Genomic DNA, 27,949 nt, shown 5'->3' on the forward strand with positions numbered 1-27,949 from the left:
TTTATTCACAGTTTCAAGTCTGAAAAAGATAATACTTGAATTGATCAATTCAAACACAGCTAAAACCATTCACTTTCTGGAGGAAATGAAGTCCCAGTGATGGCTAATATTTGCAAGAGTCTTGCATCAAAGCTAGAAAGGCACACAGTTTTGTGCGGGACAGTAACTGTAATCGAAGTAGTGTGTCCGTGTGGCCATGTATTCAACAGAAATTTCCTTGTACAACCTCGGTTCACGTAACCAGTTAAAGTGTTCCAGTGAAGCCTTGCTTACAAAGTACATTTCATTAAACATCAAACCAGAGCAACTGTGAAATTACATTTTTATGCAAAACGTTTATATCACTGCAAAGCCCATTATCTGTAAGAGAAAACTGGTGAATTTCTCCAACATGAAAAATGGTTATGTTTGTATCCAGAGCCCCCCTTTGGCCGTTTCAAACAAAGAAACACTAGTAACTGAACCATTACAGAATTCTCCCAGGGTAAAAGGAATTCCTGTTCCTTCCCAGATGTATGGTGTAACAACATAGGCGACATCACCTTCGGTCAATACAAATACCACATGGGGAAGAAAAAAAACCCCTGATCCCAGGCATAGCAAGGCACCGTTTCTGCTAGTTTTGCAGCATTTCAGTCACTGAATTCCTCCGTTACTAGCTTCGCTAGTCTGAGTCAGCTGTTCCAGTAAATTTAAGATTACCTCTACTCGTTCTAGCAGAGTCACACTTCTGTTAGCAGTTGCACGCAACAGCAGGGAGTAAACGTGCTTGTTTCTTTTAAGAACAACTTCTTCTTCATTAATGCCCCTAAAAAGAAAACAGATAATCCAAGTTATTAACCTGACCACAGTATTTTATTCTGCAAATTATCAAAACAATTATTAACAACACTGATGACTGATCATTTTCCCGACCTGGCCTCACTCCCTCAAGTTCCATCCGTCCATTTCCCTATGACAGAGACTTTCCCATGCTCAACGCCTCTACACAAAAGAGCTTTTCCTCTTCTGCCAGTCTGCAGTCCAAGCTCCCACCAATTTTCTCCATTTGATAAATACTGCAAATGGCTCAACACACACGTACTGGTCTTCTGCTGTTACCCCTCCTCTTCGCCACCCTGCTCTGCTAAGCTTAATGTCCAAGACTAATAAGTGACCCCAAACTAGACAATAAAAAAAAAAAAAAAAGAAAAATGTTGCCACTGATACTATAAATAAATTAAGCGTGTATGCATGCAAGCAGCAGTCAGTTTAATTGCAACTGCTTCAGGAATTGCCAAGAAATGGTGAAGCAAATTAAATTTATAACACTTGGCAGAAATTAGACAGGTTTACTTATGAAACAGAACAGGTAGTCAATAGAAAGTCACTGAAATGCAAAGGATAAGTTACAAGAATTCCCAGAATGAAGTATTATTTTCAATTACTTCTTTCCTCTGATTTACATAGCCAAGTTCAGTTATGCTCATGCATTTTACTTGCAGAGGGTAAAACTCCTATTTCATCCAGTTTTATTGACAGTCTGCACGTTTCACTATCAAACACCAATTTTACCACATATTCTCCTGTTCACTGCCAAAGTGCATCCGAGACCCTGAAATAGCATTTGGGAGCTCCCATTTCCTCCCTTTCCAGGCTGTTATTAAACAGAAGGCAGACGTTCTCTTCCTCTACACAGCAGAACTGAGGAAACATACACAAGGTGTACACAAGGTACTAGGAGGTTAAGCGAAAGGTAGTTTTACACTTACCCTCAATCCACATTTGTTTAAAAAAAGTTTAAGGTGTCAAAGCAACACTCCTGTTTCACAGTATTCACACTGTAACACATTCCCCACATGGGATCTTCAGTACTAAACCCCACTCCGAGGTGATGATGAGAAAGTTAACAGTGGGGAAAAATCCCACGAAACAAAAACCAAGGAGTTTTTTTGTTTTACACTACTTACCCATATTATGAGACGACACAACTAAAACAATTTACTCCTTTACTTGGACATCTACTTGGTTACATACAAATTATACTTTAATCCTCTGCATTTCACATATTCAGATTGCCACCTTGTGGAAGCACCTTTTTAAAGAGCAAATGCACCTAAACCACCGCTAAGAAAGCACATCAGCTTTTCTTCCCATCTCACGTCTTTCTATTTATACCTTACTGTGCAAATGAATTCATTTCACAGCTTACCTTTACCAAAATAGCACTTGCATCAGCAGTGCTTCAATCTGAAAAACTATGAACACAACTTCCAGCAATGAAAGAATTCTCTAGAAGTATATACTAGAACTAATGCCACATTTTCATAAATTAATTTTATTTAACATTAGAAACACCCTTAGTGTGCTGCTGTAGCTCCTGCCAACACATTTGCTGCTGAGGGAATTAAAGGTATTCTCCGGATCCCAAAAGCAACACCACAGACATTGGAATTTAACACACAGAAGCAGGTTTTGCTTCAATAGGTTGTAAGGACTTACACTGCCACACCTAATCCCAACTATGCTTCAAGGGCAACAAAACCAGGAGAAGCCACGTTTGTTCTGAATCCCAGCCACAAGACAGAACGTTATTTCTTCACCGCACTCCATTAGGCGTTATTTAACACCAGCAAGTATCTTCACCATATATGTCCTTCTATTTACAGCATTACTCATTAAATGTAATACCCACATTTATTCTGAAGTATTTTGCTTGCTAAACTATGCTCTGATCTATTTTATGAGCAAGATACATCAAAAGATCTGCAGTACAGAATAGTTTCTCCCCCACTAACTTCTAAGTGCTCCATCACAGACAAAGACCAACACCAGTCAGATAAAGGACATCACACACATGGGCCTCCCTCATGCACTGAGCACACAGTTTGATTAAAAAAAAAAAAGACAATGAGAAGTATGTCCGCAAAATTATGGGAGGAGCAGTTAAACTGTTTTGTGTGTGTATTTATACAGATGAAGGACATGGAATTTATATCCTAGGAAGGATAAGATAGAAACCACAGAGCACGATGAAGCATCAGTGCTTCAGAACTGCACCGTGCATTCCAGACAATGATTACAAGCTATTATTTTCCTATTTGAACACCGCCATCCAGTCTGACTTTTTGTCCTTGCTCAGTCCTGGACTGCAATCAGGAAAGATGAGAGGAAAAAAAGTTGCCTAGACGCACTCAGTAAAGAAGTTCCTTCATCACTCCTTCAATCACACAAAAACACAGAAACTGTTCGAAGTTTAGATGACCAAGACGTATCTCGGCTCCTTCTCCACAAAGAGACACCTCCAGAAAAGACTAAGTATCACACTGTCTTGCATGCTTAAGAGTACATAGTTTGTATGGATTTATAGATTGGAATCACATCTACACACATGTCAGGGTTCAACTTACCCAATTTTTTTTTTTGTTGATGTTAACAATTTAATGGATTGGAGGAGAAGGAATGACATTCTGGACTCAAAAATACTAAGCAGTTTCAACACTTCTTCTTTGTTAAGGCCAGCAGAGGAATCATTAGGTGATGTATTCTCAGCACTGCTTTTATCCTTGCTTATCTACAAGGAGATAAAACCGCAAACCATTTCACTCAACTCCGCTATTAAAACACACCACAGTGAAGTCAGACCACCACCCGTGCAGGTGAAGCTTTCTCTTTGCAGGAGCAGTACTAACATCCCAAGTGCTATGACACCGTTTATAAGGCTTCAATAATTAGCTCATACCCACACTGTATACAAGTTGTGCCAACTGCCTAGGTTATACACATATAATAGTTATATTTAGTTACAAAAATATCAGGAAACTATGACTTGAATACTCAATTTGTTGCTCAAATTGTCAGTAAGGGATGAGCACATCAGCAAATACAGTGAGTAATTATTTATTTAGGCCTCGAGAACCTATTAACACTAGCTACAAATACCTTCCACATATTAATAACTCAATATTAAATGTACTACATGGAGAGAATTCATATTTATATTGCACATACATTCTTAAGTTCCTAAAGACAACTTTTAAGGGCTAATACAGAGCTGCACAGAGCACCATTCACTCCGAGAATGAGTCAGTCAATGTCCATATACAAACACGATTTACTCCACCTCTGCAGAGCAATTCAGAATGTCAAACAGCATTTCTGTAAAATTTTGTCAACTTTAGTGAAGTTACATGGAGGGGAGAAGTCTCCCTCCAGAGATCAGCACATCAAAAAATGCCAGATGTAAAGAGAGTGAGATACTGGAGAAACTTCTAGTCCTAAAAAACCAAGAGCAGCTTCTAGTTCCATTCCATGCCCAACAATTACAGTGTTGGGTGAAGGAGGTGGAACTTTAACACCACTTAGAGGAACACAGTGTCCAGATTAACTTATTTTTATCCACTTCCACTTAAAGGCTAGAAGTGAACTGCAAGAGGTTCAAACCCTGTACACGCTACTTAAGGAACTAGCTCTACAGAAAAGCCACCAAACATCATCTTAATTGCCAATTTACCAGTTTTATGCAAATGCAAAAGATAGAATGGAGCAGATAATCAGACCACTTGACTTTTCTTTACCTGTTCACTTTCTGCCACAAGCTCCTTTCTGATGAGCTGGAATGCAGTCTTGGTTTTCGCCATGATATCTAGGGCCCCAAATAAAGTCTTTAATTTCCCAGCACTGCTGTTCTGACCTAAATATAAAAAAAAAGTAAAAATCAAGGACAAATGGTTTTATGTTATGGATTGCATCTATTTCTATCCAAAGATTTCAAGAGTTCTCACAAGAAAAGTATATACTGCCCTAGTTTCAGCTGGGATAGAGTTAATTTTCTTCCTGGCAGCAGGTATAGTGCTGTGTTTTGGACTTAGGATGAGAATAACGTTGGTAACACACTGATGGTTTGGGTGTTGCTGGGCCATGTTTACGCCAAGTCAAGGACTTTTCAGCTTCTCACACCTCCCTGCCAGCCAGGAGGCTGGGGGTGCCCAAGGAGCTGGGAGGGGACACGGCCAGGACAGCTGACCCAGCTGGCAAAAGGGCTGTTCCATAGCTTATGATGTCATGCTCCATATATAACTGGGGGGGAACTGGCTGGGGGCTGGGACTGCACCTTGGGAACTGGCTGGGTATCGGTGGTCCGCAGATGGTGAGCAACTGTGCTGTGCATCACTTGTTTTGTACATTCTTTTATCATCATTATTATTCTCCTCTTCATTTTCTGTCCTGTAAAACTGTCTTTATCTCAACCCATGAGTTTCACCTTTTTTCCCCAATTCTCTCCCCATTCCACTGCGGGGGGAGTGAGCGAAGGGCTGTGGGGTTGGGTTGAGCTGCCGGCTGGGTTAAACCACACCACCTCATCACCTGAAAACTGGTAAAAGTGTCTCTTCTCTCCTGAAGAAAATTCTGTTCTGAGAAGCAGGTTACTCCTGCTCTCATATACAAAATTATCTAAAAATGAAATTAAGTAAAGGTAGTTTGGGAAGCTGTTGTAATAAGACACAGCTAGACTTACTCGCCATCTGGAATTCTGCAAATGCCACTCTTTCCAGCTGCACACGAAGGAACTCGCAGGGTGCATCCTTCAGGAGTTGGAAGAGTCGCACTGCTTTACTATAATGAAGATCGGCAAGTACACGGTGTTGCTTCCTCAAGTGTTCATCACCAACCTGCACTCAAAGTAGGGTACATAGTAAATCCCAGACAGTTTATACATTCATGAGGTAACCGTGAGGAAAAAACTGCAGGTGTTGGTATGCTAGGAACCAACAATTATTCCCCAGCTCCTTTTGTAACAGTTCATCTAAATGTCTGCACATTTCTAGAATACATCACCAGCCTGCCATCTTTGAAGCTATTGTAATTTCATAGCTAATACTAAAAAATTCACATAACTAAGAATAATAATTTTGAAGAAAAATAATCAGAAAGCAACATGCAAGTCTACACTAAGGCTTTAAAAACTCATATGCTAACATTCTAGCAGAAGGCTGTCTGCTTAAGTATCAGAATTCTGAGTGGCTTGGACACAAAACCAAACCAAAGAAAATATTTATCATCAATGCCTTCTGTTATGAGCACGTGGAACTACTTAGAATAGACAGAACCATGAAGCTCAACACACTCTATGAAAGACAGACTGCTCTTAGAAGTAACATCATATTTCACAGTGATTTGCAAAAAAACCACCTCACGTTTCCTTGGTTAAATCATTTAAATATATCACAACTACAGGTAGAAGAATAATTATCAATCTCTACACAAACTGGAGATGTTAAGTGTGGAAACTATAGAGAAAACCAAAACAGTTTGTACTAATACCTGGTTTCTCAGGCAACTGTGGTACATCGAAGCCAGCCTGTGGTGGATGGTTGCAGCCCGGTACTGGCAGAGAGGCTGCCGTGCAGACACGGTATCAACATCACAGTATTTCAAGGACTTCATCATGGCTTCACTAACTTCCTTCTCTATCTACAACATAAACCAAAAAGATGTAGTGTGGTTACTTTAAAACTAGAGCACCACTATGTGCAAGTGTAAGGGTTAAATCACTGTCTGTGGCATTATCTTTTCATTAAGCAAAACCTTAAAAAATACAAGTGACTAAACATTTTATGGTTTGCAAGAAATACTTTACAAAAACTTTTCAATCTAATAAAGGTTCAGAAGTTATTCCATTATCAATTTTGCTCACTGGTCAGTTTTTCATGATGACAATAGGTTATTTTTCCAGGTTTGTTTTTTTTTTGTTTGTTTAGGTTTTGTTTGGTTTTTTGTTTTGTTTTTTTACACAAACACTATTACCTGTTCCTGAGCCTTTCTAGATAAGGGAGCATAATCCTGCTGTAGCGTTGCCATAGTGAAATACGTAGTAGACAGCTCCCAGTTCACAGAATCCCAAACAGCTGGATGCACATCTCTCTTACCCAGTGATCTTAACGCCTTCAGATAATAGTCAATAGCCTACAGATGACAAAATCATACGCATACATAGTTACTGCCTGTATTTACAGCAACTAGAAATTACCTTCCCTTTGCTCATTCTCAAGGAAGCATTCAAAAATATTTGTCTGAGCCTTCTTCAGTATTTTCTTTACACCCATTCTGGCCATAACTTTAATCCTGACCATGCATTTCTATCTCCCTTGTGTGTGGTACTGCAGCCTGTTAAACATCAGATCTGAATGTCACAGCACCTGATATATCAGAGCAATGGAATCAAACCCCAGCAACAATATTGAGGCCTATACAGGAAGGATTAGGGTAACAGGAAAGCAGGAGAGGTATCCCAAGTTATTACATCAACACTTAGAGGTGTTTAAAGGCATACTAGGGTATGGGCCATTCTAAAAATAGTATGATGTTACCTTATTATAATAAAGCGCCTCTTCTGGGGAAAACTCTCTTTTGAAGTCACCTTCAGTTGCACAGTGCGCTTGAGCACAAATACGCATCAGCCTTCCTGTGTTGCACAGCAGAAGAGCAGCATTGGTTGCGTCATCAATGGACTCAAAATTCTGAATTCCTTCTTCGAAGCAAGAGAAGCTTTTCCTCCAGAGTTGCTGCTCCGTCATCGATACGTTTTTGCTCACTAGGGTTTAAGACACAAGGCTTAACATCTCATTCAAATTCTTGAGAGATACTGAACACACATTTCCATTACGTTCTTTTTCTCATAAGTGACCTTTTAGAATTTAAGGGTGGTAAATGAGTCTGAAGACCCAATTCATGGAAAGTAAGTACTCTTCAGAAACCCTCACACATATGAAAACCTTAATACCTGAAGTACACTATTACACATACTATACTATCAAAAGAATTGTCATAATATGACACACAAAACCCAGGGGAAATTAACAGGACAAAACACAGGTATTTTTTTTCCCCACAGTAATATTCAGGGTATTGCAGTTACTTCTATATACAAGTAAAAAGTGACTTTTACAGACAAGTGAAATTCAGTATCTGAACCTTGACTGCGGCTAAATAGTAGTTCTGCAAAAACACAGAGATAATGAAAAATTACAAAATTAAAAGTCCAACTCAAAATCCTTCAAATATTAATTGGACAAAGGTCACAGAAAAAGGCCAGTACTTGAGAGACTGGCACTGTTTACATTGAACCACCAGCATCTAATTTGTTCTAGTTTATTTAACTCTCACTTGTAAACAAGACACTATTGGTTTTGCTTTCAAAAACAAAACCCCCAAACATCTTACTCTATAAGGAAGCTCAGGCAATCTCCAGTTCCTCACCCCCCCCTCCAAAAAACAAACAAACAAAAAACCCCAGAAGTAAAGCCTCCAAGGATTTACTTACCAAAAAAATTCAAAGACTGACTTTACTGAAACTATTCTTAAGTTTAAATTAGGCTTACGCTTGCTCATGCTGGGCTAACCTGAACACATAGAGAATGCAACATGCCCTCCCTTTCATAACAGATTTGGTTTCAGATCTCCATCATGTTTTTTGAGGGCATTCTACTGCTTGAAAAGAATTTCTCCAAAGCTATAAATTCTGTTATTCAGTTTAGGCTCAATTAAGTACAGTGTACAAGCCACAGTAATCTACTGTGGACAAACATTTACAATGGACATTCAAGTTACAGAGTGTCAATTACAGAAAAGTATTTACTATGAATTTCTTTAAAGGTCATCTTTATAATCAGAAATACTCAAGATTTCTCATGCTATTAGTGAACATGATCATTGTTGTAGCTCTATGAAATAAATGAAAATAAAACTACTTGCCCACTCTCTCAGTCTGCACTGCAGCAGCCTGGTTCATGTAAAACACTCCGATCTCATTCCTGATATTACCCATCCTCTTTAGTACCTGTACATGCTGCTCTGGATTTCGGTTTTTTAAATTACTGAAAAGTAAAATTTCATAAGCTGCTTCGTAACATTTACAGCTGATGGAAAGCTGGCATTCCAAGTCTGTAGACAAGTCAGTAGCCCAGGCAAACACTAGAAAACAAAATGCAAAGCCTTCATGTTAAATAGTATTTCCAAACAAACTTAAATCTGTGATGGTCATAATTTTGGGCATTCTCCTCTAGATTAAGTGTAAGATCCATGTCAGAATGATCCCGCAATTCCTACAGATAATCACAATTTACTCATTACTCAAACAATTACTGTAGTTAGTTATTTTACAGCTTCAGGCATGTCATACAGCATCTTCACAACCTCCTTACATGTGACGGGCACAGTAAGCTTTCTCTGAGGAAAACAGAACTGAAGCATAATAAACCCTCCTCCAGAAACAATACTGGTGTGCGGTTTTGAAGTGAGCACAATGAAATTACTTATGTCTGTCACATAACCCAATTATGGTAGTTATCTCGTATCAGTTTCCTACCTTGGCAGCTGGATTCTCTATGAAGACTGTGTAATATTTCCTGATCTTCCTTTGTCTGGTAATTATATTCTTCAAGATATGCTGCTCTGTTGTTCGCATTTTGAGCCAGCATTAATTGGATATCTCCACAAAGGGTTAAACACTGACAAAGAAACACTAATACTTCAGGAAGCATGCTGGCACAGAGACAACAGTAGGTATCTATTAGAAAAAAAAAGAGTGCATGGATGAGGGAGGGGGGAAGAAAAGAATTAAATGTCAAAATGTTTGACACAGACTGACAATATAATTGGTTTTTCTGTCACCTGTCACACTTACTCTCTGTATGCAGACAACACATGTTCTAAGAAGAACTAACCTATTTCAAGGTCAAAGTCATAGCTGCTCTACACAGCTGACAGCTTTGAAAGAGCAACTGTGTTGCTCAAGATGAGCAGCGAATCTGGTAATTACATATGCTAATCTCAAATTTGACTGAAGGAAAACTGACTTTCTACAGACTAACTCCAGTGAGATATAGCCTGAAAAATTGATTTCCAAAAGGTACAGTTTGAACTTGATTCTCAAGTCTTTAAAAGACTGAAAGCTGAAGAGTGCTTTGAGATATTGATAAGCATATTGATACTTTGTGTTAAGTGTTCCTGCTTTATAAGCCTCCCCCTGCCCCAAGCCCCACAAATATGAAAGCAAAATAGCAGTGCTACAGTACTACGCTAATGGCATTTTCCAGTTAGTTATTATTGTAGTAATATTCTGAACAGACTGATTTTACTTCCTTCATTTTCCTCAGTAATACCCGAAGATGTATTTCATTTTAGAGGGTATCCAGCTCAGCTAACGAACAAGTTTGGTATTTCTGAGAGTCAGGAATACATTTAAATGAAGTGGGAACCACCAGGCATTTCTGGGGCAGGGGGGAGGAACGGGACGGACACCCCACCACATTAGCTTGCAGCGATAGCACTGAGACCACAGAACACTATCTTGGCCTTGGCACCAGGACCAACTCTCCCAACTTCCATGCTCTGAAGCTCCAAATCTGCACTGTAAGTTTCCCACTCTGTCAAAATGGGAGCAGCTTTCTACCAAATGGAGATGAGAGTTATTCTTACTACAGGCTTCCCTCTGGAATGAGCTAGACATTTAGTTCAACTTAACACACGGTTGTCAGGCTTATCACTGCATGCCACTAGGATAAATCATGCACAAGAGAAGTATTTGATATTGTGAAATGAATATACAGGCAATGGCACAGATGACAAATGTATTCTAGCAACTCACCATGGCACTGTAAAGCCAGCTTGATGTATCGTAATGCTCTCCCGTATTTCTGTAGAATCATAGCGGCATCAGATAGGACATAATAAGCCTTTGATGATTTCAGAATGAGCTGGAGTTTCATTTTGTATTGCCACGATCCAGGAATCATTCCTGACTGACTGGAATGCTTACCCTTCTGAAATGAGCCCACTGCAACACAAACAGAACCTCACCAGTAAATCTCATCTCCGTAACATATGCCAGAGGTTGGACACAGCTTCATCAGTACACAGACTGAATGTAAATTGCCTTATTACAGCTCTTCAGAGTTACGCCAACTTGTCTGTCACTACATTTTTCATCTGTGAAATGGACTCAATATTGGAACTTTTCCACGTACTCCACCTGGTAGTTGGATGCTCAAATACAGTGAGCAGAGTGGCACTGCAGCTAACCTCTCAGACTTTAAACAGCTTTTGAAATATGAGTGTCCTGGCCAAGACTATTCCATTAGGCAGCAGCAGAGAAGAACAGGAAAGCCACAGGCATAATTTATCGTGTTCTCCACCAAAACCCGACGATACACGCTTTGTTTCTAGTCTCAAAGTGAGAAAGCCTCCATTCGTGGGTTTAGCTTCCAGCACAGAAGGAACTGGATAACCTGGTCCTTCCTACAAGGAAAACCAATGTCTCTCTCACACTTGTTTCCAGACATCCTCAGCATCAGATGACAAAGATTCCTTCTTCAATGCTGCAGGGTTATGGAACCTGAAGGAACAGGCCACTGACTTTAGGCATACCAAAGGACAGAAATTTGTCCTGACAATATCTGCACACAGAAATGAGTCTTTTGGTTACAGGTGGACCCACAAGGCCTGACTTGCAAACCCACTATCTTTATTAAGTTTTAGAACTAGATGTTTACATCAGGACAAAGACAACTCTCACACAGTAACACCTCATCCAGTTAAAGACACAGAATGCACATATACTTATCCACATGCTATTCAGAAGTAGTTCTCCAAGTTAGAAATTCAAGAATTAAGAGCACTTATCCTTTCTGTATGTATGTAAGCATACACATGTAGCAGAGAAACTACACAATTTGCATCATAGAAAACAAACCCACATATTGGAGAAGCAAAAGTTTCTCCCTTATGTTTGAACTATTTTTCTCTAGGTTGAATTCAATCCTTAGGACCTAAACAAGTAGCACCACTGCTACTTCAGGGAAGAACTCCCGCGCAGATCCAGAAATAAAATAATTTGGGTGGTGGTTTGTTGAGTTTTTTTGGTGGGGCTTTTGGGGTTTTTTTTTTTGTTTTGTTTTGGTTGTTTTTTTTTTTGAGATCTGCACAATATTTACCTCCCACATCCCCCAGGAAACACTTGTTTCTAAATAGAAAAAGTTAGCACACAGACATTTTTGTTGCCAGCTGGCAAGCAGCTGCAATGTGTCATCAGTTCCAAATTGTGAAGGGAGAAGACAGAGCCTGGCTACAGAGAGCTGAAATCAGCACACTGTTCTTGCTGAGCTGACCAAAGTAAAATTTCTCAGTAGATCTTGATAACAATTAGTCTCACAGTCCATATTAACAGTACTGTGCAGAATTTATGTGAGCTCAACACAATGCAATTTTCTGATGGAGATGTTAAATTTTGTGGTCACATATCTGATAAAAACTAAGTATTCATCTATCTCCAGGTCACTGACATTCAAGAGACAATCATAAAATTGGAAGGGAAACATGACAATGCTTAAATGAGTAACTTAAAACTGAACTTGCTTATTATTTAGAGATTTTCAAAGAGGAAAGGAAGGAGAAAGGAAAGAATGAAGAATTGTAAAAACATTTAAGTCTCAAATTTCTTTCTGGGTTATGCTTATAGGGCTTTTCACCCTGCAGAGAACTCTACTACTTTCAGAAGAAGAGTCTTTCCTATACCCTTTTATGGCATTCCAGAGAAAAATAACAAAGGCAGACTATAGTCTGAAACTGCTGGAGTTTGAGTATTTAAGCAAACAAAACATCTTTCTTTATTTCCTGCTGCCTTCCACAACTGTAGAGGTACAAGAAACAAACAAAGCCACAGTTAACATTTTATGTGCAGTCCAGCAGCAAGCATAATGTAGGAAAAAAAATGCTAGAAGTGAGTTCTTTCACAAAACTTCCAAGTTAAAGAATGAAGACTGCTTTAAAAGCAACCCACACAACTTACAGTGCTCCACACACCAAAAATACCACATCCCAAAATACTAAGCTGTTATGCAAGTCATCTGCAAGCCACATCTAAATAAGGTCCAGTAGCATTACACGTTTACTGATAAAAGATGCTTTGATATGCAAAATACCTCAAATGAGCTATTCTTTTCATATTTAAAAAGGAACAGACTGTTCTCCAATTTTCAGTATACTACTTTTGCTTAGGCAATAGTGTAATTAGTGACTTATATGTACACTGTTTTGACAGCCAAAATAAAGTAGCAGCAGTTTATGTTGGCACTGGAAAGGTCTTATTTGCACAACAATACAACTTACTTTTGTCTAAAAATAATGCCATCTGTTTTTCCAGACACTCGGGACCACCACTGGTGGATTCATCTTCGTATTTCAATGGGATTGGTGTGCTGGGGTCAGCTGCAGGAAGGTCACCCTCTTTTTTAACACTGCTGTCAACAGACTTCAAGCCCTGCAAGAAGAAATTATTTAATTCACCTTGAAAGCAATATTTAGCAAATACAGAATACATCAAGAATTGAGCACTAGGTGAAACATCATTAGAAAGTTGATGGTAAACTTACCTCCAGGACATAGTTGAGCACCAGCCTGCAGCGCTCCTCAGTGCCATGGCAGACAGGAAATGCACAGCTAGGCTTCATTGAGGGGTAGCAGGGAAGGAATAAGAAGAGAATAAACATTCAGCATAAGAAATGTCAAAATTACTGGCTAGAAGATGCAAAAGAGAGATAGCATTAAGGTAACCTGTTAACGGAATGTCTGAACTCTACGTTATGAAGTGTCAGAGTATTTTTTTCCTTTGTCTCACTGAACAATTCATATAACTGGTCAGCTACACTTGGTCTCTCCTGGTAACGCCAAAGACAATGCAAAGAGGAGAAGAGATGAGATGACTCTATTCCGTAACAGTAATTACAAAACTATCCACAGACAGTCTGCAATGCACACCCATGAAGATAAGCAGATTCAATACTATACAGAAGTCATTTCTTCAGCCTATACATCTGAGTTACACTTTCATCACCTTTGAACAACTCAGTGCCTTAGGGGTTTTCGGGAGTTGGTATTTTTGTTTTCTTCTAGGGTAGAGTAGCAGTAATTTTTCTGTAGCCAGCCATGCAGAATCATGCCATAAAAGACACATGCAAGATGGCAGGGGAAAAATCTACGTTAAACCTGATATACTGTAAAACTCAAAGACTTCAAATTTTATGAGAAGCTCACACAGTTTCTTTCCACACTGCCTCATGCTTCTGTTAACCTGAAGACAAAACTAGCACATAACTGAATTTCAATAACAAACCTTGCTACATCAATTGAATCTTTCAAGAAAACCCTTTAAAAAGTCCACAACTTCACTTACACGTATTCGGTGAACAGACTTGTATTTTTCTGGTACCGATAACTCTCCAACAGATTTGATTATAGCCACTGCTTTATTGTCATCTGGTGGATCAGAACTGTTACTGTAAGAACCATTTTCGTCACTGTCTGGCATTTCTTCCTCTTCCTCACTATAACTTTCATCAGAATTTCCATTTATAGGGAACTCTGTGCTGTCTTCTTTTTTAGGTTCATCCAGCTGAAAAAGCTCTGATAACATGTAGTTTGCTGAAGCAATGATCTTTTTAAATAAGAGGAAAAAAAAATTAGCTATTTGTTTTCAAGTTAAATTGTTCTTTTGAGAGGCAACATCAATATTATTTGTTTTAGTACATGCAAGTAGGTATTTGATAAGCTGTAAATACAGCCTGTACACACGCACACACTGTATGACCATATTTTTGAGCACTTAATTTTATCAACATTTAAGAAACAAATGGCTGGATACAGTATCTTACCAACTAGCCCTACAGGTACATGCAGCCACTGCAATCAAGCTTGCCCACACTTGGTTTTAACCCTCAGCTTACCAGGTCTTCCTCTCATGATTTGCAAATGAGAGCATAAAGGTAAAAATTAGGAATAAAGGCCACCATGGCCCAAGATGGGTTTGTTCAGGGTTTTTCTTAAAAGAAAAATAAATAAATATGGGCAGCTCTTGATTATCCTATTTACTTCCTTTGAGTGCCACCCTAACAAACTCCTTGTTTATTCCCATCTTGAGTTTTACAGATTCTCTTAAACTGCAGCTATGCTGCATTCCAGAGCAGCTTTTACCTTCTCCACTTTTGTTCTAATTCAGGCAAGAAAGGGAAAATCTGCCATAAGGAAAAAAAACCAAACAGCAGTTATCATCTTAGTTGACAGTAAGGAAGTATTTACCCTTTCTCTTCTCTAGACTGCTGTTGCTTGGAGAAAAATGAGGAAGTAATGAAAGCTGACATTTGTCTGAACTGCCAACCAAACAACCTTTTACACTTCTTGTGTATTTTTGGATGTTTTTTTGCAAACTTGTTAAAAAAAAATCCCAGAAAATTAGTTATTCTACCAGGCTGTTTGCTGAACCAATATACAACTGCCCTGGTAGGACTAAGCATTCAGGGGTCTGCATTTCATTTCTTCCTGCTTCTTCAGTTTATTTATCTATAGACTTTAATATTATACGCTGCCAGAGTTCCAAAATACATTGATGAATGAAGAGAAGTTAGATTTAAAAGCTATCCTGTAGCAGCAGCAACATCCACAGTACTAAAATTTAGAGCATGAAGAAATCAATTCCAACTTCTCAAAGAAACCCAAAGAAACCCCAACCCCACCAAAACTGACAACCCAACAAATAAGAGATTCAAACTGAAACTCCAGAGGTCAAACAGGACACAAACAGCAGATACTTGTAGAAGTAATTGTAGCTTGCTTTTTATAGACTAAGACAGCAAGATGAGAAATATGTATACACACCATAGGCACACATATATAGACTTTTTTCCTCTAAGAGCAAAAGTGCTTAGAGAAAAGGTTATTTTGAAACCATAAACACACCTAATAATTAAGCCCGTAAGAACAATACAATAATAATCCTTACGACAACTGCTAAGCCCTTTTCTTTCTCCCTCAAGTTTACTTGAAGACTGAACTCTTGCTCAGACAGCTCTCACACTCCTATCATGAGGAATTCTGACACTAAGAGAGGAGTCAAGTCCGCTAAGAAACCTGGACCAGATTCAGTTTAAAAACAAGAACCAAAGCCAAACCCACAACACACATACACACCTTAAAAGTGACCTGCTTTTGGGCACCCAACACCCTAACTTGGAATGAACAATTTTATATTAAGTGCTTAGGCTCCACCTTAAATTACTGACTCTTGTGTACCTCCAGGATTATGCAAACACTAAGTAACAGCTTTCAGGCTTTGACTTTTGGATTTAGGCACCTTACGAAGGATCCAACTGCCAAAAGCCTTGCATTAGTGCTTCACACAGAGTGATTATGACAGAGCATAAGCAAGAGATTTCACTGTAAAAATATGTTCTAGAGCTCTGGAGATGCCCCCCCTCAGTGAGCACTGAGTGAAGAACTTGCAATTAACTCCCCTGAAATTCACCTTGGGGATATCAACTCTTGCATTTTACCTCCTGAACATTCTGAATATAAAAAAAAGTATCAAGAGTAATTGCTAAAACATAGCAATAGCCTGGGAGGGGAATTAAAAAAAAAAGTCACAGAAAAAAAGATTGTGCCAACATTCCTTTCTTCTGCTTCCCAATATCCTCTCTGCTTCTGACTGTTCAAAAAAGATATTACATTTAATGCCACGGAAGCCCTCTATTTAAGGCAGCGTGGTTACTTACAGTTCTGTAATAAAGGACACATTCTAGCTCCTGGTTCTGCTGGAGTCTAGTGAGACCAATCAGAATACAGTCCAGCAATTTCATACAAAGCAGAATCGAGATAAAAGATCTCTGCAGTAGCACTGCTATATCAGGTAAGCTATGTTAAGTAACTTCCCATCAGAACAGCAGCCTTTGGCATTTGACATTTGTCTGAACTGCCAACCAAACAACCCTTTACACTTCTTGTGTATTTTTGGATGGGTTTTTTTCAGACTTGTTAAAAAGATCCCAGAAAATTAGCTATTCTACCAGGCACTTTGCTGAACCAATATACAACTGCTGAGAAAGCAAAGGAGGCCACCACTGTGCAGGAGTATGAATTCAATTAACCAGCTCAAATAAGCAGTCTCTCCTGCCCTACTTAGAAGTTATTCATGGAGTTAAAAATCCCATATAGGAAAGGGAAAAGGATTCAAGTCTGATCAAGTTTAGAAGAGAATAAAACCCAACTGGTAAAGAATGAATACTATCTGTTCTAAAAGTTTGTAGATCACAAGAGGCAAACAAAAGAAGGATCTTATGCAAGCAGAAAAAAAAAATTTTCAAGAGCTTCTAGTGGGATTTTTGAGAGCTTTCCACAACTTCAGAAGGAATTTACAAAATTCTCATTCATTTAGTTAATATATGTCATGTCTCCTCTTGTAATCCATTTTAAATACAATTCAGATTTTTCACATCACATTTCTGGGATCGAGTTTCAGTTGAAAACAGCTTAAATCTAGACCACTTACATGTAAATTAATCCAAATACTTTGGATTAGATTTCAGTTTCAGTATACTTTTTTTTGAAATTTACAATGTGTTGCCTATAAATAGCAAAAATGTTAAGTTACCATGTTAACAAACCATACATAGCCTGCATAAAGCAGCTCCTGCTCAACCAACTTCCAAGCCTCCTGCAGTATCTCAGTTTACCAAAAAAGGCTAAACACACTGATACTCCCTTATACCATTCTGCACCTACAGATTTCTCAATTTAAGACAAGGAAGAGACTCTGAATAGACTCAGTCAAAATCCCAGTGAGAAAGCAGCACACTCCACTATCTTCTGCAACTAAAAAGGAAGCTAGCACATCTGGTAGCCGTAATACTGAAGTTTAAGACATACAACGCCTTCTTTACCTGTCTAATAAACTACTTGTGTTTCACAGCAATTAGATTCCTGTTTTTCTTAGAAAAGAACTAGACCCAAGTATCTGGAATAAAGGAGGTCAATCCAGCTTCATCTCCTTTCCACTACTGCTTCTGAATGTGCAGAGCATCTCAAGGTACCACTGACTGGTACAATGGTCTAATGAAGAGATCAAGAGTTTGAGGCTCTTTTTCTGGCTCTCCCACCTACCACAGAATAGTTGAGGTTGGAAGGGAGCTCTGGAGATTGTCTAACCCAACCCCCTTGCTCAAAGCACGTTGCTCAGGACCACATCCAGTTGGGTTTTGAGTATCTCAAAGAATGGAGACCCTATAACCTCTCTGCTTGACCTGTCCCAACATTCAGCCACCTTCAGAGTAAAAGTGCTTGGTTTTTGGTTTTTTTCTCTTATATTCAGATTTTATGATGTCTAGCTAAGATCTACTTCAGTGTCTACAGCTTCTAAACACAAAAGGGCTCTTTGGGAACGAGAGCAAAAGAGCAAACGTAATGACAAGTTCCTCTTTAGAGCAAGACAGAAGACCCATGTCACAATGAGGGTCAGTGAAGGCTACTAATTAAAAAAAATAGTTTGGAGCTTCTTTAAACATAAATCAGTATCTTAGTTTATAAATAAATATAAATTCTCTCCCTTGCAGAGGGAGGAGGAAGTATCACACAAAATACAACCAGGCGTATTATGATGACACCATTTCTATTACTTTTATACAAAGCTACAAGAAAACACGTAATTCTTACTTGAGGATGTCTGCCATTGTCCAACAACTTCAGACAATTAAGGAGCAATGTTCTGATAGTGCCATAGTGTTTCTTGTTCTGGTTTTTCTTCAGCATCATATTGCAAGCAACTCTAAAAGAAAGTTGAACAAAATAGTAAATCCCTGGGTATTTTCTTTGTGCTAGGGAAAAAAAAAAAAAAAAAAAGAGCTTTAAACAATACCACTGCACATGTAGATCTCCCAAACTTCACGATGGATTTACAAGACTTCCTCAGCAAGAGTGTAGTTTACATGGAGAAATGGTGAAGAGCAGAAAGTCTGTTTTGACTTAGTGGGCCTGAGGTTTACCAAGCTTATTTGTAAAAGAATTTTTTTGTTTCATGCATTTTAATTTCATCATAACTTTTGGTCTGTTTTCTTAACAAATACAACTGCACTAAGAACTAAGAATTACAACAAAAGTTATAACAACTCACTTATATAGAAGAATTGCCACTGGCATTGTAAAAGGGTTTTGGTATTTGTCTTCTGTCTCTTCACAAAGGGTGGTTAGGTCATAGAGCTTTACTATATCACTCCCGCTTGCTGAAAAATAAGACATTTCATTAATCAACATGACATTAACATAAATCTTTTCAAATTGATCTAAATCTACTTACCTTTAAATAACCAATAAGTATGTCCTTCTTTGGTGCAATTTGATTTCAGAAAAGATAAGATATTTTGAGCTATATCTTTTATCACTTTGGTAGAAAAATTAGAGTTTTCCAAATTGGGAATATCTTCAGTCTTGATCATTTCATATTTCTGCAAGGAATACATGTTAAAATTCAAGATTAGGAGGGTTTTCTGCTACCTAACCTCCCAAAATGCATAGATCAGTGTCTCCATCAACTACTAAAAGAAACAAAGGCTACTATTATGATACAGTGTCATGATAAATTGAGTTAATTTCTATGATTTACCTTGAAAGCAAGCACATCTTCATTACACTACTCAATAAAAGCTTTAAAGAGGATTCACTTCTGTGATAAACATGGTAAATTGAGAACAAAAGGTTAAAAAAAAAAAAGTGGTGAAGGTGCAACATCTAACTATTACTTCCATGAAACCTAGTCAGCCTGGTAAGCAACTATATGCTACCCAGGTACAACAGAAACTCAGATGATATGTTTGGTCTACTGTACAATAGTAAACCCAAAAGTTTCAAAAGCATGCATCTATCTTGGCAAGTGAACACTACAGATTTTAAGATGCAAGAAACTCATGTATTTCTGCTGCTACATTTTTTATTTTTGCCTTCACTCATACATCAGCGGAAGGAGGAATCTTGCATGCATGGAAGGGAGGAAAAACAAAAACCAGCATTTTCGGATGATTGTTGCAAGCTGTGTAGATGCTTCTCATTCTGCAATAAACAATTTCTGTAATCTTTTGTCAGAACAGTAAGATTGGAAAGAGATCTGTTACAACTGGAGCAATTTCAGAAACTGAAGAACAGATTAACTAGGCATAAGGCAAAGAGCCAGACTTACCTGAACAATTCCATTAACATGAAAGCACATCACAAGCTCTGGTACATTGCATATTAAGTTGTCCAACCAATAGTCAATTCCTGTTAGCACATTTATTGGCTTGTTGTTATCCCTAAAACCAAATATTTCTAGTGTTATTTAAGTCTTTATTTACTCTTCGGAAAACATTTGGGATGTTTGCTAATGGGATTTAGATTTAAACCACCTCAGAGTGGACAGATACTACTAAAACAATTATTTGTGAATTGTTATAGAGGCAAACAATGACTTATACCAAACAAGAGTACTTATCTCTCCAATGGAATACACTCACATTCCCTTGGAAATTTTGCTTTTTTTGCTCACACTTACACCGAAACTTTAACAAGCTTCAGCTATCATACTATTACCAAGATAATAACTACTTAAGAAGTTCTAAAGGAATAGCAGTATTAGCTGCAACTAATTGGAGCACAAGCCTTCTACCAGACCTTCCAAAATTCCTTGAAAAGGAAGGTACCGTTAATTCCTAGATATGTCTTAAAAAGATGACAAATACATCAAACGAGTTTCAAGTTTTTGCTCATTCTTTGCCTACGTACAAGCAGGAACAGAAAGACTGATAATCAAGTGATCAACATAGAGTATCAGTGAACAGTAAGGCAGAACTTAGAACTACTATAGTCACAAGTTTTAAGTACTTATGCCCAACTGGCAGCTACTGAAATTCAGAATCCCAGTAGGAGAAATATCACTGCCCTCTTTTATAAAAATAGCAATAGAAGGAAATTAAGGACTAGATACACAGAATAGTTTTAACTCTCAACATTCACACCAAAGTCAAGGTTGCAAACCACCAGTGCTTTCAAATAGAAATTTAGTTACAGAGCCAGAAAAAGTGGCAGGGCAAGTCCCAGTGCAGCAGCACGGCATTGGGACTGCTTCTGTTTGCCAGCACTTTACAATGCCACCACCATTTCAGTGTAAAGCATGAATTTTATTTTTGTAAACTGCATGTAAAAATTGAGTGAACCAAACAACACGCAGATAGTTAAACAGGAAGCCAAGCAACAACTCAGTCAAGGTTGGCATATCTATCTCATTAACTTCAAAACTCACCTGAGACGCAAGCTCACAGCAGGATATCTCCCGCCTCCAAATATAGGCATATTTGATCCTACTAACATGTGGATATCTTCAAAGGTCCACAAGATATTACGAACAAAGTCATTTTTAAGTCCCTTCATGAAGAGAAGAAAATTGATCTATAAATCACAATCATAAAAATGTGTTCTCTACGACATTCTGCAGAATTATGAGAAAACAAGAAGCAAAAGCAGCAAATAAAAGACAGCACATAATGAACTAAGCTATGCATTCACGTTAACTTATTAAAACTGAGATGACAGATGCCACAAAAGCTACTTCTACAGGGGACTTAGTTTTTTCTCTTGGTTCCAATTTAGACCAAATTTTAAAGTGTTTGATTAAATTGAGGGTTCAGTGTTTGAGCTCAAATTTCACATATAGCATACCTGACTGTTTTCCCCGTCATTGAACAAAGTAGTCAGGTTTTGTTCTTTGGGGGCTGAGGCCACATGCCCCACTATATATGAGGGTTCAAGAGGCACACTTCCCTGTGAAAAGCACAAGGATAAGGAGTGATTCTGCTGCTGAGGTAAAGTTAGGCCATCAAAAAAAAAAATCTGAACAACAAAAGCATATAAGGGAAAAACCTTTACCTCTAACATCTTTAAATAAATATGTACTGAACTACAAAAAACCTCTAGTCAGTGACTAGAATGCTTCTTTTCTATAGCTAGTACCAAAATTTTGTACTTTATATTCTGAGAGACTTTGGAAAGAAATCAGAAGGTTTTTATAGAAATTCTTTGTTACCCCAGGGTCAGCATCAGATTATCAGTCTCCAGAAGTAAAACCTCTACCCTGATGTCTCATTTATAAATTAAATGACACTGTACAAATGCACAACAGTTTTGTTATGATAAACAGTCTGCTGTATTAAGCAACAGTTCCTCAAGAAGGTGGAAGACAGAAGTAGTCCTTTTTCTAAAAGCTTTCAAGTACTGAAATATTTCTCCACTTTAGAATATTACTACACCACAACACATGCAGGTACAATTTTATGGATAATGTAGGTTACAGCCTTCATAAGTTAGCTGACCAAGTCATTTGGCAGACCAGGTGGTAATACTGCCTAAGCATAATCATAGCATCATTTTTATATTAAAGTCAACCGAATACAACAGATCTTTCAATCTCTCAAATTTAATCAATTCCTGCATCATATTACTCAAAATCCACAGGAATTAACAGTTTTCATAAACAAGCTCAGCCACAGACTGAAACCCTAGATTAGGGCCTAATACTAATCATGGTTTGTTGCATAATTACTATAAAAACTTCCCCCTTCCACTTGTGTAATCTCATGGCAAGTTATTTGTAAATGTTGCTTAACTGTTTTGCAAACATTTTCATAGATCTTCATTCCCCACTTCACCTAATAAATTCAGGGCCACAACAGATTCATTTTAACGGCAGATTTAAAAAGAAAGGCCAAAACCTTAGGCTTCCATACACACCTTCCGAATATCAGATTTTCCTACTTTTAGATAAAGTCATTGATGACTACTCCTAGCCAAGTGTTTTGCTTCTCAAAAACACATAGATAAATATGTATTTAGTATTACAGTGAGAGAAAAAAATAATTTCTGAAATTTGGAGCTCTGAAACACTGGCATAAGCTAAACCGCACATACTGCCAAGTTCTTCTAATGCCTTACTTCATTTCTTTCAGCAAAGAGTACTGCAGCAGCACCTCTGAAAATCTTTCAGTATCTATGTCTCTACAAAAACTAAGGTGCCATTTAAAACATTACATACACTAACCTGGTTAGAGGCACCTGGATCTTCAGATAACGAAGATGGCATTTCAAAAGGAGCTGGCCAGGAGGCCCGTCCTGCTTCATCGCTGTCACCTGAAACAGGACCCTCCTGGTGCTGTTCTGAAGTGGAAGGAACAGGCTGAGCAGCTCCATCACCATTAATGCTGACAAAGCAACATTAAAAAGTTCAGTCGACAATATGCAAAGAGAATCCATTTTAGAATTGTTGTATTTGATACAGTGTTCTCAAAGAATGACTTTGCTAATACGCCACAAGATTGCTATATTGACAAGTTGTTCATTGCTCAAACTCTTACAAAATTACAGCAGGTGTCACGATCTACCTTGTGTATTTTAAATTGTTCTTCCCTTAAACCCAGAAATATTGAGATCTGCAGTTAATTAAGTCATGTTGTTTATTTTATTCTTTAATACTTTAATTTTACTTTAAAATACTTCAACTTTGTTAAAACATTTACATGCTATTTCCTGATCTCATCCCTAAACTTCCTCTGTATAAGGATAAATCAGTAAATAAGACCATAACGAAATTTTAATATTTACTTTGAGACAAGAAACCAGGCAAAATTAAGCGGCACAGAATTCAAGATTCATGCAGACATAAGGTTACCTGTAATACAAAAATTTAGAAAGTATAGCCTTCTGGTACCAATGTTCTTTACTCTTCTTTTTTCGTTGCCACTTCTGATCAATCAGCCTTTGATAAAACTCTTTCAGCCACGTCCAGTCCCCTGTCTAGGCAATATCAGAAATATGAAATTAATATCAAGAACCATCTGCAAAGTAAACAAAGTGCCTTATTAACTTATGAATAATCACCTACAACAACAAAAGAAACCCAGAAAATAACTTCACAGCTAAGGCCTTGAATTGGTCATTTATTAAAAATGTATCTTCTAGAAAACTTATGTTCATACTGAAAAGCTGACTTCCTTAGAAAGTCAGATACATGGTAAGAGGTTACGCAGTAACAAATACTTACTAATAATAAAATTAATAAAATTGTATAGAAATACTGAAGTAATTACAGGGAAGTGGGACATGGAATTTTAATCCTACAATACCATAAATACAGGACATCAGATGCAGTTTGTGGGCAAAGCAATTGCTGCAGAACAGAGCACCTTTTGTACTTGTATGTGATCCTCAGGAATTCTGATACATACATGCTTTACTGCTGGCTACGCTATTCTTGACATAATGCATTTTGCCCATATGACAGACCTAACAAAAACCAAATAGTTAACCTGAGACGATCTCATGAAGAGTTCTTGAATATCTAGCTCATCCAACAGAAGTGTCCGCCCAATGCGATGTACTGCCATGCTCACGTGTGACTTGCTGTAAGGTATCTTCAGAAGTTTTTTAATATTCTTAAAGGAGAAAACAGAATAGAGATAATATTCAATATAATTATACTGCCAATTGTAAGCCAAGAATACACTACTAACATTGGAGAGGCATGGGGAGGCAAATAAAACCTTACAGTGCCAGTGATTTTAAGGCCGTTCCACAAGAAGTTGCACTCGTTGAGGTCAGAGAACATGACTTACAGTAACAAAGAGACTAAGTAGTCAGTATATACCACACATGGTTTAAACATGATCTCTCTTTGGATCATCACAACCAGGTATCATCAAAAGTGACAAAAAATTCAAGTGGATGGTTTGGATTTTAAAGTCTTTATCTTCACCATGAGAATACAAACACTTTATCAGGTTTCCAGAGGAATCTGGACAGAGATCTAAGTCTGAATAAAAATCTGCCGTACATCAACACTGAGACAGCAAATGAGTAAATGTAAATGTAGCCTCATCTGAATTCTACAGGTATCACCAGCACCTAAAAAGCTGACAAAAAAATCGAAGGAAAGAAGAAGGTTGGAGGGGGCTAGCTCTTCCGGAGGAAAGGAAAAAAAAATCAGTGAGAATAATATTTTACATCAAAATAACCAATTTCAAACACACAAGACAACCACACTGCAAGACTGATATGCTGCATTCACTAAACCACATATTTTAGTTAAAGATTATTTGTAGAAATCCACAGAAAATATGACACTTTATCTCCACATTTCTTGTTCAGTGATCAAAACTCCCTTAAATGATAGAGCAAAAGTTAGGTAATCTGTTTGTGTTTCACTAGGGGATTTTTACTTTTCCAGAAAGGACACAAAGATGACATAAGCCATGACTATCTTAAAATAAGGTTTATATAACATAAGAGTTTGCATGATAGAACTTAAAAGTAACACATACCTCTGAATCAGACACAACATCTACATCATTTCCAACTGAGTCAATGAAGTCATACGCCATCCCAAAGCTATTTAGAAAATATTACAAGTTAAGACAAATGCAGTGTGACATTAGAGAGAAATCAGGGGGTTTTTAAGGTTATTGCATCTTTGAAAGTTTTTCTTTATAAAAGCTAAACATTACCAAGTGTAATGAGATCTAAAGTTGATTAACAAAACAATTTCATTTTCACATTCTACAAGTTTTTTCAAAGATATCTTTGGAAGTGCTTAGACCCAATTTCAAGACGTTCTAAAAGGTAGTTTAAGTTTTGTTGACATCAAGAAAATCGTAACTATTTAAAATTAAGACAACTAGGGGAAATTAGAGAAATTTTCTAATTTTTTTAACACTAAAAGCACGAACAGTTTTTCAAAGAGTTTCTCTTGAAGGCATTAAGCGTGTTGATTACTTTCATTTTAGCAGCTGTCATTTCATTTTACCTCTTATTTATGTTTTCTAAAACTGGCCTACATGTTGTAACAGACACATCCTTGTATCTTCATCCACCCTCATTAAGGCCTCTCTAAGTTACAAGCTATTTAAGGTAGAATATTTCAATGTACAGATCATTCTTTAAATTAGATATTATTATAACCCAGACAAATACATGATGTGCAAGTGTCCGAAGTTATACTTTCGCTATTAGCTTTTTAATACTGACACTAGAGACAGAGAGATTAAACTGCCAGCCTCTATTTGACAAACATAATATCTAAAATAAACAGGAAAAAAATCATAAAGCCCTACAAAACATGTTACTCTGCTCAAAAATGCACATCTCCTAAAACAGGTTATGAGGATTTAAACACAGACCTTCCTCAAACTGTTAAATTTCACTAACTAGTTGACTTAGTGTGAATTTACTTGTTCAGCACAGGATTTAAGCCTCCTATTTACAAACACTGAACCCAACTCATCCAACTATTTAACAAACATCCATACTGAAAAGGTAACACCACTTTCTGGTTTTGCCCCTTATTTCCCCTTCTGTGTTCCCTCTTGACATGACTATGAAATTTCTTTTGCCATTTGTTAGCCAGGTCCAGTTTCTAAAGATCCAGAAGAGCTATATGTTGGCCCTGTAACTTTCCAGGGGAACCACATTTGTTCCATTTTCACCTGTTATCAAAAGCGGAATGGCTGGCTGAACCAGTCTAGTTTGATTTTGGCCAAATGACAACGGCCAGCCAGGGAAGAACACGAAGTCAGTTTGACTGTCTTGGGCAAGGTGTCAACACACACTTGAAAGAAAATAATCAACAGCATTACCAGCATCGTTAATCATTTACAAAAGAGACATTATAGCATACAGGGAAGAACTAAGGGTGAAAAAGTAGAGGGAGAACGGTTGAGAAAAAGCAATAGCTAGTTGCTATGGTAAAGTCTGTACTTTATACTTTGAATCACATAGAATCCAAGTTCTACTCTTAAAGGCCTAGAAAAAAATAGAGCCTACTATTATTTACCTTGAAAACGGTTTACTTTTTTTGCTGTTGCCAAGAATGGTTGTACCTGCTGGTCCCAGCTTGGCACTTTCGCGTAACCAGTTGGCAGGTGGAAGTTTCAAGTCCGTTTTCTCCTGCAGACGGGCAAACGCTGCTTGTGGTGGGGCAGATGAGTATTTCACCACAGCACTGCTTTTCACTTCGTTGCCGCCAAGAAACAATACCGACCCCTAGTTATAAAGGGAAATTAGTCTTCCATTTATAAAATAATAGCAATTAAAACTATCAGACTTGCTCTACAATAAGCTATTTTTAATGTACGCAATTAAAGCCCTGTCCTGCGTTCACTAGCAATTTTCTCCTGCACATGTTCACAAGTATTTGAGCTCCCCAGACTCCTATGCTCCACTTTATGAGTTACAAGGCTAAAGCACTATTAAGGTCAGCTCCCCACGGAACACGAAGTTCCCCAGAAAGGCTGAAATTAAAATATAATTCCCACTAACGCCACAAAGGTTTGTGAAAGTGTTCACTAACAAACACCAACATTGAAGCTAAACGTGTTTCTGCCTTAATAAGTAAGCTTTATTTCTTTTCAAATACAGCAAAATACACAGCCGACACAGTTGTGTTAAGAGCTTTGAACCGACATATGTTAAGGAAAAAACGGATCCACAGGATACTCTTTATGTAAATACAACGCGGCACACTGCACTTAAGCATAACAACAGAAATACTACTTACAATTAAAGCTTAATCATAATTAGCACATTCCCTACCGTACTCCAGCCCTGACAACAGCATTCCCTTACTCGCCAGACTGGAAGAGGATGCACGCCCGTGAGCCAACCTAAAACGTTCCTGAGGGCTGTGTTTACACCCCGCGCCTGCCGCAGCTGCCCCCGCGCCCCAGCCCGCCCGGCCCCGCTGCACCGGCCGCCAACCGCCCCGCACGGAGCGGGCTAAAGCAGTGGCGGCACCGCCGGACAGGCCCGGCGGAGGGTGCGGGGCAGCGGGGCCCCTCAGCCGCGGGACCCCCCGCCCGCTGCCCACCACAGCTGTAGGGCACTGCGGGCAGAGCCGCGTCTCCCCCCCCCCCCGCCGTTACCTGTTTGGGCTCCTCCACGTCTCCCCTTAGAGGGGCAGTAGCCCCCACGCCACAGAGCTCCTCCATGTCCCGCCCGCCCTCCCTCAGGGACCAGCCGGGCCGGGGGCGCTCCGTCGGGCGGGGGGACAGGCCGCTGTCAGCGCCCGCTGCCGGCAGGGGGG

General features: G+C 38.5%; 1 protein-coding gene across 3 annotated transcripts; it reads right to left on the reverse strand.

Moving 5' to 3' along the window:
• On the reverse strand, positions 1-27,949 carry EDRF1 (erythroid differentiation regulatory factor 1). Of its 3 annotated transcripts, XM_054832070.1 has the most exons (25): positions 27,789-27,949; positions 26,702-26,910; positions 25,194-25,260; positions 24,183-24,308; positions 23,546-23,670; positions 22,919-23,078; positions 21,544-21,645; positions 21,128-21,249; positions 20,030-20,141; positions 19,154-19,301; positions 18,971-19,079; positions 18,514-18,625; positions 14,210-14,470; positions 13,410-13,481; positions 13,147-13,297; positions 10,628-10,816; positions 9,347-9,547; positions 8,734-8,952; positions 7,350-7,573; positions 6,787-6,945; positions 6,304-6,453; positions 5,498-5,651; positions 4,557-4,672; positions 3,390-3,553; positions 1-808 (listed from the first exon to the last, which is right to left on the reverse strand). In XM_054832070.1, the coding sequence occupies exons 1-25, from the start codon at positions 27,852-27,854 to the stop codon at positions 637-639; spliced, it is 3,690 nt and encodes a 1,229-aa protein (XP_054688045.1). In that variant the 5' UTR covers positions 27,855-27,949; the 3' UTR covers positions 1-636. The 3 variants fall into 3 exon arrangements, with proteins under 3 accessions (XP_054688045.1, XP_054688047.1, XP_054688046.1); XM_054832072.1 differs by lacking the exon at positions 21,544-21,645; XM_054832071.1 differs by lacking the exon at positions 21,544-21,645 and having other exon boundaries at positions 21,128-21,273.

This window comes from Grus americana, chromosome 7 (genome assembly GCF_028858705.1).
Source record: "Grus americana isolate bGruAme1 chromosome 7, bGruAme1.mat, whole genome shotgun sequence".
NCBI classification, from domain to species: Eukaryota; Metazoa; Chordata; class Aves; order Gruiformes; family Gruidae; genus Grus; species Grus americana.